Consider the following 14,834-nt stretch of genomic DNA (forward strand, 5'->3'; position numbering starts at 1 on the left):
CGATTGCTGAAAATGTCCTTAATGAAAAAACCTTGACGACTAATCAAGATGTAAGAACGGTTTTCGGCCAGTTTTTGCCGAAAAAGGATCTAAATTTTATGAACGCGGCATAATGAAGTGGCCCCAAAGTTGAAGAAATGTTGTTGAACAAAGTGGACCTCATTTAATAAAATTGTCATTTTAAGTGAAAAATTGTCTTTCATTTTCATTGTAAAAAACACAATGACTTTGTGGACAACCCAATATGTTCTATACCTTTGAGAGGAATTGTTCATTTCTTCTTCTATTTTTTACTTTTATTTTACTTTAATTTAATTTTGCACACTGTTCTGAGTTAAAACTAAGAATAACATTTATCCTTTAAAATAAAGGGTACACAAGAAGGCTTTGGAAACAAAACAATAACGCTTCAGTTGTCAGTATGAGTGACATCTCCGCGTCTCCACTCGTTTCGCTCGCGGAAAATATCAAATATCGCATGAAAGATGTAGAAAAAATTTGGAAAAGTTTGTGCAGAGTTCAATGTTAATTTTGTAGAAACATAATAAGTGTCGTGCGAGATTATGCCCAGCTGAAGACAGCTAAACATCGCGCTTTTAAAATTCGATTTGATTTGACTACACCGGGAATATCCTGTTGTTTACGTTCGGGTCTCCGGAGTCGCACGATGATTGAGCGGCAAACATCACTAACCCTCAAATTGAACTGAGCTAAAAGTTTTCGTTACATAGCATTTAAAAGTTAATGAATGAACGTGTGACCATCACCGTCTTCAGAAATTAGGAAAAAAAGCAGAAAAACCTCGATAAACGGTAAACTAAAACGTATGAGAGGTAAATATTTAAAGTTGTCAAGAAGGCTTTGGAAACAAAACAATAGCGCTTTAGTTGTTGGTATTAATGGCGTCTTCACGTCGTCGTTCGTTTCAGTCGCGAAAAATATCAAATTTCGGAAGAAAATGTGGACAAAATTTGAAAAGTTTGTGCAGAGTTAAAGGTGAATTTTGAGGAAAAGTGATGAGTGTCGTGCAAGATTGTGCCTAGCTGAAAACCGGTAAAAACAGCACTTTAAAATTCAATTTGGTTTCACAGTACCGGGAATATCGCGTCCTTTTTACGTTCGGGGTGCCGAAGTTGCACGATGACCGAACAGCAAGCCTGGACAGAGCGCAAATTGAATGCAAATAAAACTTTCACATATCGCGTTAAAAACTAATGGCGAACGTGCGACCGTCACTGTCTTCAGAAACTAGGAAAAAGGGGTAGAAAACCGAAAATAAACGGTAAGATAAAATATATGAGAAGTAAATATTTAAATTGTGTGGAACGCTCTGAAATTCCTCTCCTCAACCGCTGAGGAATGACAGATTTCTCAGGCTTCCCTAATGTTTCTGTGGGGGCTTTATCTAATTTAGCGTAATTCCCATCGTCATCAACAGAGAAAATGGAATTTAAAAAACTTTAATTGTTTATTTGCGTTTTTCTTCTCGTTTCCTTAGGTTTCGAGCACGATGCCAGATTTGTCACCAAAACGTCAAGGGTTTTCGCCCGAGCTCTTAGTAAAACGTAAATATTATCCTGATTTAGTTTTAAGTCAGGATACTGTGTATGAGCCGTTAGTCCCAAAAAAAAAGAAGAAAAATAACGCTGAATTTTGCAGTATTTCTCTGGTGTAAATTATTGGCATACAAACGATTTCACTATGTGGGTTAATTAGCTACCCTCAACTCTATCTGCGAAGCAACATTTGTATACTAAATATTGTGTTTTATACCCTAGAGGTTATTGTATTGCCATTACGTATTTGCATGCAATGTATAAATTACGCAATTATGTCGACTGCACACTTTAATCCCTGGTTACTATTATTAAATGGGTATTAAACACGCAACTTCCCTCACCTGAACCTCTTGAAAGGCAGAAAATATCGAAACCGAGATAAGACTAATTGGCGGTAATTGTTTTATTTCCCTTAACATACTTCTTGTTTATAATGCATATTTTTTTGCGAATGGCCAATATTTATGGCGTAGCTCCTTTGACAGAGCTGTATTTTCCTTTAAACATATCTGTGTAAGTCTGTACTTTTATTAGATACTACAATTTAGCCCTATTTATATCTTAGATACTTTTCTTTTCTTTAAGATTTCTTCAAGCATGATGGCCGCCTGCTCTAAGTGTTGTTGGTGAGTGAATTGCCTTGCATGCATTTCCCAGTAAACTGCACTGTTTGCTCAAAATAGACCGCTCTCCCTCCGCTAATATAACAATGGAGATCAACATTATTTCAGTCAGATTTAACGTAATTTTAGCATGGCAAATGTAAACACTAAAATTGCATGTATTCAGAATGTTTGTTAAGGTGAATAATACATGCCTCTATTAGGTTAACTTGGATCTGTGTTAGTGCATTCTTAGCTTTATTGCAGAAGGCTTGTTAGGCCGGCGAATAACGAAATGATTTTAGTCAGTATCAAGGGATCTTAGGAGATTTTACTCAATTCGAGAAAAATGTTAAGGCGTACCGTTCCCTTTTATTAAAGGTTGGTTTACCCAGCAAAAAAAATCTCTTCTCTATATGAAGAACACATATTCATTCTCTAAAAGGTCCTTTTTCTCATCTAGAAAGGATGCGCCATTAAATCTCCTAAAGGATATAGGTATTGAGTAAAATTAGAGTGGAAAATTTGTCATCATGTTAGATTATGTGGTGATATAATTACTCCATTCCTGGCAACTCATTACGAAACATTATCTATTTTATGCTTATTTATTAGAGATGTAATTAAACAAACTCATCAACTACTGAAAATTTGAAAACACAAAAAATCTAAATCAGCAGAAAGGTGACTTTCCCCTTTAAAAAAATATAAAAAGTAGGTGGCATTGCAATGATGTATGACATATTAAAGTTCAGTCCTGTAGCTTGGCGGAAATATCAATTTTTTGGGTTTATCCTCCACTTCCAAGCACATCTCTATGAGTTTTATTAAATTCTGCATTGATCTTAAAACGTCTCTTCTTCTCATTTTGGTTCTTAAATTTGCGATGATCGTCCACATAGCTCATTAATATCGATGGGCACAGATTTATAAATGAGGTTTCTCATAGTTCCCCATAAATAATAATTTAATGGGGCAATATCTGGTAAATGAGCCGGTCAACGTATTAGAAATTAGGAAATGGATCGTTGATCTTGTCATTTGTTTTAACCAAAAAGCTCTTCTCTTGCTTAATGATGATATCCCTGTCATTCGGATTAAGTTCTTCCCATTTAATGGCAAATTGGACTCTCGTGGTGACGGTAGTTATGATGATGTTGAATATGTGGGAAAATGATTAATGTGGATGTTGTTGTATCCTTGCGTCCTCGTCTTTTGTCCGTTAATTGAGGTTGGGCTTTCTATCCTTTTTCCTTGTTTTATGTCTTTGAAAGCCATGCTGGGAGGAGGTTTGATCCGATTCGCACCCATGCAAGCTCCCAGGAAACATCCATCTTATCAAAAAGCCCCTATATCTATCGCGAAAGCGACGAAATGTTTACACAGTCTTCGAATTATTTTGCGATTTTACATACACGAAGCGATAAAATGTTTTGATACGCTCTCTTTAGACACGTTTTATCTGCACCGACGTTGCTACAACACAGTAAAAACTATGTACATATATGTTTTCTAATCTTGATCATTTCTTTCCAGTATCGGCTGGAGGGCCTGTTCAGCCGCGGCCGTTGGGGCCGTGTCAAGAAGGGCCCCCTGGCTACGCCCCTGGAAGACATCTTCAAACGCAAGCCCCGTGCACGGGTTAAGGAAGAGACGAAAGAAGAACCCTGCTGAGAGTTGCTCTCATCGGTGCCCACTTTTCCACAGGAAACGTTAGTATAGCCCAGAGACTTCCAGGACGCAGAAAGTGTGACCTAAAAAACTGGACTTGTGTGCCCTATTTCATGTTTCGATTATTAGGGTAGCGGTTAGTGATAGAATTATGCAAGGTGTCTGTTTGTGGAGCTTAACTTTGAGGATCTCAGTAATCATAAAAGATACGCGGTTAAATTGGGACAAAGATGCACAATTTGAAGTTCAACAATATGCCGTTTCAAAGCGTTTGCAGCATTGATATGAATATTATACTTAGCCGCAATTTAACCGACCTCTTATCTTTTACAGTCACTGAGATTCTCATGGTTGAGCTCCAGAAATCGACACCCTGTATATATACACTGCTCCACAAAAAGGTAGCTCCACCCATATTTTTTGGTAATTTACCAAAGTGTTTAAACTTTTCTTAAGTTTTTCTTTTGTATCATGTTTGTTGACCAAAAACATTAGGCTCTGCAAAGAACCATTCACATCCGCATCCTTATACCGTAATACAGTATACTAAACCGAAAACTGGATTCCCCATAATGATAGCTCCACTTCAAAAACAATAATTTATTTATATATTACCAATAAAATAATAACATTGACGACATTTCAGTAATCAGTGGCGCTACCATTCCCCTGAATTACTTGAAATAAACGATTATCCATAGAATTTACAAGCCGAACAAGAAGGTTATTATCTAAATTTTCCCATTCGAGCACAATTGAATTTTTGAGCTCCTTAATGGTACGATATTTGCGTAAACACGACGTACGAGTATCGCCCAAACGTTTTCGATAACATTTAAATCTGGTGAACGGGAAGGCCAGTCGACCAGTGGCAATTGTGCTCCATTAAACCAAGCTTTCGTTGATCGCGACACATGGATTGGTGCATTGCCTTGCTGATACTGGAATTCAATACCGTCATTTTCCTCGAGATAAAGCAAAAGACATGCGTCCAGCAGTTCTTGATATTCTTCTGAATTCATTTTAGCGGATGGAAATGCTAAACGCACTTTACCGTGCACGCTGAACGCTGCCCACACCATTAGTGTGCCACCACCAAAGTTTCGACGTGGAAAAATTCGAGGCTCTTTCCTCAAATCTCTCCAATATGAATTGAATCCATCAGGGCCGTCGAGATTCCATTTTTTCTCGTCAGACCAAATGAACTAAATGAAAGGCGTTAAATAATTACATAACATTGCTGGTAACATTGCAAAACTTACATTTGTAAAATCAGTGCGAACATTAGCACGAGCAAATGCGAGACGTTGAATCTTGTGAACGTCAGACAATTCTGGTGCTGTGAGCATTTTTGAACGTTTAATAAAGCCACATTGACGAATCGTACGCCTGTTTCAATTGACACATTAAGGTCCTGATCTTTTTTGATGGTGCTGCACGATACGGTAGCATTTGAAGCTGCATTAATGATACGTCTTCTCTGACGGGCATTAAGCTTTTTCGACCATCCTGGGGACTTTTTCGTATCGTAAGAGATCGGATCCTTCAAGAAAGAATTAATAACTCGATGATTACGTCCTATTTCACGAGCGATCCAACGATTTGAGCGTCCATAACGATGATGAGTCAAAATATCTGCTCTTTCCACCTCAGTTAAAGACGGACCACGTCCCATGATAGCAAATACTGAACCAAACCTGCTGACTGAAACTGAGAACCTGAGAACTGAAAACAAAGTGAAAACACGATCTTTCAAAACAGTTTTTTACGCTGTCAAAAATAACAATATAAACAAAAACACATCGATAAGTTACAAAAGCAAAGTGGAGCTATCATTATGTGGAAGCCGATTTTCGGTTTAGTATACTTTATTACGGTATAAGGAAGCGGATGTGAATGGTTCTTTGCAGAGCCTAATGTTTTTGGTCAACAAACATGATACAAAAGAAAAACTTAAGAAAAGTTTAAACACTTTGGTAAATTACCAAAAAACATGGGTGGAGCTATTTTTTTGTGGAGCAGTTTATTTATAGTGATAGGTTAAAATAAAGAATTTACTAACTGACATCGCACAGATAAAGGTAAGTTTTAGTGATGCATAGGTATGGCTTACTCGTAGCTCTGTTATCATGTGATCAGTGCGAGTATGACTGAGGAACAGTCATTGTGCGTAGGGACAGATTTAAGTTGAAGGATGATCAATAGGCCAGCCATGCGTGTTTGCATTGTTAAGTTCCTTCTATTCGTTGGTGAGAACTATAATTATTAATTGACAGAGACAGTCTTGATAGAAATTAAAGAATTCACTAATCAAAATGCCGCGGAATGAGAAAGTGCAAGTTTCTGGAAAAGAAATAAAAATGAACGGTGCTTCGATACCTATACATAAATATTTAAAAAAACAAAAATTTATTTCCTAATTTTTGCCATGCCTTATGGTAGATTATTTCTGAATTTAGATCTCTACAAAAGGAAAAATAAGTTTTGGACAAAAGAAAGAAAGGCAATCCAAATAATCAGGAAGCATTTACATGTCTCTCTTAATTCTATATCATCGAGGACTGGACGAGAAATTATTTGAGCAGTCTGAAGAAATAGCATGAGCGAAATGTTGGAAACTATTGAAACGACGTCAAATTCGCATATGCAAGTTATTTTGATGTTTTTTCCGGATATTCTTGCTGCACTCCCCAGGTCCAAGAATCTGACCCTTGGATTTCAATAAATTTCACCAAAATCCTCAAATAGGTTAAGCTTGAAGGACTGAAAACTGTTTCAGTCTTTTAACGATAATACTAAGATCGTATTCCAATTAACAAAACTTATTTTTCCAAATTCGAAGAAAGTTTTCATTAGCCTTAACGAGAAAACTGCATTCAGAACTGTATTGATACGCTTATAGGGCTTTAAAAACGAATTACTGTACGAATAAGCTTAACTTTCTCATTTTTTAATACCTCTTCGACTCGTTTCCATGGAAACTATTTAGTAGGTATGTTTATATTTTTGATATTGTAACAATGCTAACTAAATATTAGAGGCTTTTGAAAAGGTAAATCTGAGATTGTCCCAAGATATCAAAAGTGCATTCTAAAAAGCTTTAAAATAGATTCAGGGTAAGTTTAATTTCGGAAGGACTGCAGTTTCCTTTACTTGGGTGCATAGTACGTATTAACTACACCTAAAACCTGGACAAAATCAACAAAGCCATTTCTGTATTAAACGTTTATATACCTACTAATCATAAGAAATTTCAAAATAATATCATGCCTCAATAAATCTTAGAAAATAAGGATTTTTAATAATAATATGATTACTTTTCACAACCCTAGACGTAGCACTTAGAAGTAGGTAGTACTAACTTATCACGTGCATTAATATTGAATACGCTGTGAAACGTTTATCGAAGGAACTTTATAACTGTTAGTAGATTCGTTAGCACTATGATAATCCTATTTTTTGTAGAAAAATTGTACCAAACCTCAAATAACTAAATACCTATTTATATGTAAATTATCGTAAGAGATATAGTAATATTTTTTACTTAAGCCTAAATTAAGTAGGTATAAAGCGACTGTTAACATTATCTCACTGTATGTATTTTTCGTCTCGTATTCGTTACCCATATGACCAATGAACTTTGTTTCCGAATATTTAAAGCCACAAACAAACAGGTGAAACAACGCCAAAACCTCGGTACAGACAATTCTTCTATGTGCTGTCTATTCCTGGACAAATCTGGTGCAAATTAAGTTATAAAGGATGACTAAAGGAAGAATTAACAGAAGTCAAAAAATTGTTATTTCTACACCATGTTAGAAACCTCCAAAACTCACTTTTGTACAGAATTCACGAGATTGTGAGACTGCTACATTCGCTTTGGTCGGTCTTGCGTTTCTTAACATATTCGCTATGCATGAGGCGTAAATTAAGGGTGTTTTGGGAAGTATATTTCTACTTTGAATCAAGTACCCTAAAATTTTCTATACTCAAAAGAAGTTTCGAACCTATCGATTTAATAATTTTGGACAGCATCACGAAATTTGCGCCTATTTCCTGTGTAAAATAATTTTTTTCTTAAAGGTTTCCACTCATATACGCTCATAAAGAAATATTATAAAGCTAAGCAAAGATAAGTTCCGACATTCTAATTTCAGCCATAAATTTGTTTTTTGTAATTAAGATGAATCACTTATACCTTGCCCAGAATCAAATTTTGATGGACCAGGGTTAAAATTCATATAAACCGATTATGAAGCTGGAATACTTCAAATTGAGTGCAAAAATTCCTTGTTCCTTTCCCTCGGTTTCATACACAGTCAAATATTACTTATTCTGTCTGAGAGGAAAGTAACCTCCCTATCGGAAATCTGCCTTAATTCAGTGAATGTTACAGTATTACATGTGATCCTTCTTACGAGTAAACCTGGATTTGTAAACTAACACAAAGCAACATAATCCAAGCATAGCACAAGCTTTTTGTAAAGTGCAATTTATTGATTTGATTTAGTTGATTTTGTCATTTAGTTATCTTGTTTGGTTACAGAATTTCTTGTGACTACGTATTAAATATGTTTTGTTTAATATTTTGAATTATTTCATTTGGTTTTCGATATAAACCTTTATTTCTTTTTCTTTTTATTGCAGTTATTACCATCGAAAACAAGGTCTTTTATTGGCTTGACACAAGGTGCGTAACATTCAAGATGAAGACTTCATATGAACTTTGTGGTCTACATCAAATGCACCAAAGCATTTTTTCAGCTTTCCTATCTGGAAGTGAGGTCAAGATCACAATCATACTGTTACGTAATATTATTACGTCAGAATGTTTAGGTGATGCCTGTTAATGCGTTAGCTAACAATTAAGTGCGTTTTGTGTTGTTGCAGGATTTCGGAATACAAGTAAATCAAACATGGTCTCCTGCCTGCTCTGGAGATTGGCAGAATTACGATTTCACATATTGATAATAAATCAGCAGCAAACTACATTGCTTTCTTCGATGAAATTATTGGCCTCGTCTGCGGCTGGGTCGCAAACTTTTGTCTTGTTCGTTACCTCTTTCTTGTCATTCTAGTAACGTGCTATACTATTACCGCACTCGATGCCGTAAAATTTATTTTTAGAGCATCTACGCACGCAAAAATGCACGCACGCAAAAACGAATAAAGACCAGCTAAAGTGGGTCATAAAAAATTGTACGTCGATCGAAAATGTGTTTTAGCAGGGTTCTCCTGGTTTCGAGTGCAGAAGCTTCGAACGGTATTTTCACAGTTTCGAATGAAGGCACATATGGAGGTTAAACCATCCATGTTATCAACAAATCCGACCAATTAGAATGAGACACATAATCAAAAGCCTTCTGCAAATCCCATAAGTATGATATACAGGTATTACCAGTTCAAGTCGGAACATAGGAATTGTGCAAGTGGGAGAAGGACCGCATAAGGTTTAATGTACCTCCGACAAAGATCAACGAACTTAGTTGAGAGACCAGCGGCTGAAGTGGGCGGAGTCAATCAGGTCCATTTGCTAGATCTCTCACCGTTTCAGAATTTTTACTTATCGATAACTTATTATACATTTCCTCATTATAGCATAACTCAGTTACGTTACAAATGAATATGATAATCTGAATCCGCTGATATTTGTTTATGATGTTTTGGTGGGTCTAAGATTGAGCTGGCAACACTGGCTCTATTCTCGAGGCGAAATAGAATGATATCCGAAACTAAATAAATTGACCAGTGCAGGTAAAGCATGTAAGGAATTTCGATTTTAACGTGCAGAGTTATCGTGTTTACGTTTTTTATTTTCATTTATTTATATTGGTGCTTTTTGCTCTGATATTTTTCCATCGCGGCAAAGGCTGCGAATTCGACACTGATTTAAACATCGAAATGGAGACGCCGGCCAGACTGACTCCACCCACTCCGTTGTTGATCTTTCTCGGGGTCATATTGAACCTTGCGTGATCCTTCTCCCACTTGTACAATTCCTATGTCCCGACTTGAACCAGTGATACCTGTATATTTTTCCCGTAACTCAGAGCTCGGGCGATCACCCTTGTTAACAACTTGTGTTATGTGTGCTAAACCCAGGAAAAAAGGGTAGAACAACGAAAATAAAGGGTAAACGAAAATCTATGAGAAATGAATATCTAAAATATCTCAAAAATTCAAATTCCTCTCCTCAATCGCTGAGGAATAACAGTTTTTTGAGTAGTCTGTTATATATGCTTATTGGACGAAAGACCATATATCGGTTTTTATTAAGTGAAATCTAAAACATAGTGAATATTCAAAATTTAAACTTAATATCTCAAGAACTGAACGAGCTGTGAGACAAATTATTTTACAAATCTGAAACAAACATCCTGCATTTCGATAACTAGTGTTAATTTTCCAAGTAGAATATATGGTAAAAATATGGCGGTTCATTTTCGGGACACCCTGTATATAAATTTCCGGGCTGAGACTTTCATATCACAGATTCATAAAAGATATCGGGACCCATAGGAATTTGGTCCTATAAGAAACTTATTTTTTTATCGAAAGTACATCTAAAATACAAAAAAAGGTATTCAATCCAAAGTGAAAAGTACTTCTCTAAAACATATCATCCGTACATACATATTAGGCTTATTAATTGAATAGAGTGCCTCGCCTATAATTACTAGAATTTGGTCTTTTTATATTGTATAGATTCACGTAGACTTAACATAGTACTTTTTTATACCCTATCGAAAACCTACCTGGCATTCCCTTTCTAAAATGTAAAATCTTTTGGATTTGGGCACCCGAAATTTGCAAAATCGAAGCATTCTTAGAAACATTTGAATACCAGAATGCAATGATATGCAATTGAGAAGGGGGGATTGTTTGTCGAATTTAATTTTTTTTCTTGGTAAGATTTAATCAATCATAAGCCTATATTTTCACAATATTTCCCAATCTGAGACCTTAAGTAAATACGAAGCTTAATAACAATCCTCTCTCTCTCTATCTCGTTCTCTGTATCTCTGTGTCCCTGTGTGTGTTTTCGGTCCGAAAAAATATTAAAATACCAAAAAATAAAGTCCCACAACTAAAAGATGTTTAAATCGCTGTAAAGGACACAAAAAATTTTAAAAATCTAGACCAAACGGTAATGTCGACCTTAATAAAGCTTCCCAATTTTGAATTCCGCCATTTAGATGCGAGTGGTATAGAATTTCTGTAATCTATTATTGTTACCTATTCTTAAATCTAATTCATGTATGTACAAGAAATTAATGTATATACCCATTTAATAAAAAGTATTGTTAGAAAGCCAAGTGTTTCGTTATTCTGAAAAAAATAACGAGCCAAAACTTGTAATGCGTTGAAGCTTACCATCCTCTGATTACATAAATAAACCAATGGGCATACTACAAAATGGCCTTGGTTGTATTTATGACTAATAAATTTAATATCGTAGAGGAACCTTCCTTATGTGCATGCAATAATATTCGCCCAACTAGAAGCAGGAGTGTTTGATATTTCACACCTGGGAAATGATTTTCGTTAAGTGAATATCTTTACGTTAACATTAACTTTCTTTAAGTGGTACCTAATTTCTCCCCTAATAAACCTAATATATTCTCTTGTAGGAAAAGATTATTTCCACAAAATAAGTGGATTTAATTAAACAGTAATTCCTACCTTAATGTCACTGCCGTCCAGGTGTGCAATGCAGTCCAGGTTGGAACCTCCAATAATGACCTGAAATATTAAGTTGAAGTTCATAGATTCGATTTTTATCAAGCAAGTGTTAATGTGCTGGCGATGGTTAGCATTTCAAAGCGAATTGTTAGATGGTATTAAAGAACACTATTGGTAAGTTTACCCATCCTTGATCGTGTGGCCCTGAGGGTCAAATTTTTCTCTCTTTCCCATCAACCCCAAAATGGTGATAAAAGGCCAAGATCTATTCTAGAACGTTGTGCTTAAGAGAAAGAAAAGACGTGCTACAAAATCATATTTTTGAAATCATGAAACTGAACTTATAAGCTACAGAATAGCCCCTGAAACATAGTTCAAGCTAGAGTTGCTTCCTCAGATGCCCTGTTTGCAAAGGCTCATCAATCATCAAAACACTTCCAAAGAGTTAATCGATGTAATAATTACACACATCAATTCTGTTAATTACTTTCCGGAGTTCTTCCCATAGATTGTATTTTATACGAGGGCAATATCTCCAAAGGCATTTTCAGGCGACCTATAACGGATGGCGAGAGATAGGGTCTTTTATCGCCTTTAGAGCTGAGCAAATTTGTAAAAGGGTGCTCCATGTAATCAAATTCACTATTCTAATACAACTTTAGACCGATGATTGATTATGCTTGTCATAGATGAGATGAAGGTCGATGGGCATATAATTGGTACACTGAAGTGACGCATTCAAACTTTGATGGGCGCGATTTGAGACCCCAAAACACATAAGTTCAATTGTTAGGTAAAGAGCTTAGTGTGAGTTATTACTACTGCTAGTACTGCAATAGAGTCTTTTAATTGTTCGATGAAACCCAATAAAATTATTTTTCAAGAGAAAAAAGACGATGTGCTAGAAATTAGACATACGAGTACATTGGCCTGTACATTCACCAGATTTACCCCCATTACTATTACTTATGAGAATTTTTTATATTTTCATGAAACTTTACCCAGATCCCAATGGTTGAGCTCCAGAAATTGACGCTCTGTATAGTGTTAGGCTTATTACAACAAAATTATATTGCTCTTAGAACCGACAAAAAATTTTGCTTACTGGAGGGTTGTGTGAAACAGACATCTGTTTCTTTGCTTTGGGAGGTTCGGAAATCCTTTTAGTATTGCTCCGCATTTGAGACAAATGCCATACTATTTGAGCTGCAAATTTTGCGTTATTCTTGATTAGGGCTATGTCTGAGAAAAGCGTTAAGGAAAGCAGTCCTTTTTGACGATAAATAACATAAACTCTGATATGTTTGCCAAGAGGATAATCTGCATAGGAATGACGTGAACTGTAAACGAATTAATGTCTCCTACAAAATTGCTAGTACTTTGATGTAGTAACTCGTAGGGCCAATAGATCAAAGCTTAAGCACCAGTTTAAGCTACCAGGATATTGATATAGGGCTTTAATGCCACTATATCAGCATCCTGGTAACATAACCTGGAAGATAATTTCCATGCAGACCACGAAACTGACCAATGCCCTGTCCATGTTTTTGTTGTCCTTATTTAATGTGCATGGATGTTATCCTCTTGCTAAAATTACCAGAACTTTGATCTATTGGCAAACTAGAACCCCCAAACCCATATCGATTTTAATTAAACAACCCCAGGTCCACGTCTTATTAAAACAATGTGAAATTATTATGACTCGAAACAAAGCAAACATATTTGGCTCTTTCACTGTTTACCGGCCAGTGGACTGGACATTCACCAATATTTGCCCCGTCAAAGTCAATTAACTGATTATGTATCATTAATGGGAAGGGATACAAGGGATTGAAGTTCCTAAATTGAAAGGGTAAATATAAATCTAATTTTTTTATATGTCCCAACGGACGTGTATTTTAACACCAGTCCATAAAACTATTTCGGTTTTTTCAAACGAATAATTTTATAAAGTTCTTTACTCTCGACCCTATTCGCCACCTTAGAACTAACGTAGCAAAGACGAAATCGTCACACTCAAAGGATACTAGCTTCCAAGGAACTTCCAGATGTCATCTCGGCAATTTGGGATAACAGAAAGGGAGTAATCATTTTACCCTTTATAGCTGCCTTATCGGCTTTCGCTAATGCCTCCTCTATTAATTTGTCTATTGATTCAGGATTAAGGGCGAATGGTTCCGGTACGGGCACCGCAAAAAGCAATCCTGGAAGCATTAAACAATAATGGAGAGCAAAATCTCTCTAATGGGAGTGTCAGTAAGATAAATTTGCACTAACCGCGTATGGAATTAAAAGATTAATTATTACCTGATTCTAAACCCATTTCCATGTGAGCCTGGATTGACTTAGCAGCATCCAAAGTGGTAGGGACGTTGTAGGGTGAATCACATCCGCTAGATTGACAATAAAAGGCTGGGAATTTTGCATTTGAGCCAATAGTACACACATGCACTCCTTGAGTTTCCTAAAATGATGTTTTCCTTGTAAATTTGCCGTTTACCCCCTTGATATTTCGAAGACGTACTCGAAATAGAACAACGCAACACTATTAATACCAAATGTCTCTTTTCCTAGAATCGAGCTTGCATTTATAATTCCAAAGAGGATCGTTTAATTATGCAGGCTAGACCTAAGGGAAATTTAACACATGCTGGTATCTCTAAATAAACCTGGAAAGCGTTCAGGACTGAATAATTAGATTATAAGACCGGAAGGTATTTTGGGACAGCTGTGTGTCTACATAATTTCTCAATGATTAGGTTGGCGACGCCTTCAAAATTGGTTTAAGTGCACTAACTAAACGAGATTCTCATTAGGGAACGGATTATACTCTCTTGAGAATTGGGGGCGGCGTGGGAGTCATGAACAAGAAAATTGTGTCTTCGCTCTAATGCGAATCTAGCCAGAAAGGTCCAATTTTTTTTATTAACTACAAAGATATTTATTTTGAATTTTACGTTTCCTTTCTCAGACAGCCCATTCTCCATACTCGACCTCATTAAATTTTTTCGCGAATTTCACCGATTAGTATGAGAATTTCATTTTTTTATTATATGTATACAAAAATTGGGAAAGCAAATATTCAAACTCACAAGATACTCCAGAGTTTTAGGAATATCCAGAATGGACTTAACCCCACTTGAAACTACTGCAATTCTGGACCTGCCGAGTTCTGTGAGGTCAGCTGAGACATCAAAACTCTCATGAGCTCCTCTGTGGACACCACCAATGCCTATTAACACGTAATTTAATTAAACAAAGTACCAAAGGGCGTAAAACTAAAATTTTACTTTTTGCAGAAAAATTGAAGGAAGTGATG

The 14,834-nt window shown here is 36.1% G+C and overlaps 2 protein-coding genes across 3 annotated transcripts in view; one reads left to right on the forward strand and one right to left on the reverse strand.

Moving 5' to 3' along the window:
- Positions 1-4,143, forward strand: part of LOC136416825 (CD63 antigen-like) — a 74,539-nt gene extending 70,396 nt beyond the window's left edge. The window contains exons 7-8 of one of the 2 annotated variants that reach the window (XM_066402194.1): positions 2,145-2,185; positions 3,698-4,143. The gene's annotated coding sequence lies outside the window, so the exon portion shown is untranslated. The remainder of the gene's footprint in view (positions 1-2,144; positions 2,186-3,697) is intronic. The other variant, XM_066402201.1, reaches the window with a different exon arrangement.
- LOC136416794 (uncharacterized) overlaps positions 1-14,834 on the reverse strand; it is a 111,441-nt gene that overhangs the window by 84,514 nt on the left and 12,093 nt on the right. The window contains exons 3-7 of the mRNA XM_066402153.1: positions 14,608-14,747; positions 13,823-13,979; positions 13,543-13,719; positions 12,621-12,757; positions 11,516-11,575 (exon numbers count right to left, since the gene is read on the reverse strand). Of these exons, the coding sequence (XP_066258250.1) occupies positions 11,516-11,575; positions 12,621-12,757; positions 13,543-13,719; positions 13,823-13,979; positions 14,608-14,747 (671 nt within the window). The remainder of the gene's footprint in view (positions 1-11,515; positions 11,576-12,620; positions 12,758-13,542; positions 13,720-13,822; positions 13,980-14,607; positions 14,748-14,834) is intronic.

Source organism: Euwallacea similis, chromosome 2, assembly GCF_039881205.1.
Source record: "Euwallacea similis isolate ESF13 chromosome 2, ESF131.1, whole genome shotgun sequence".
In the NCBI taxonomy this organism is placed as follows: domain Eukaryota; kingdom Metazoa; phylum Arthropoda; class Insecta; order Coleoptera; family Curculionidae; genus Euwallacea; species Euwallacea similis.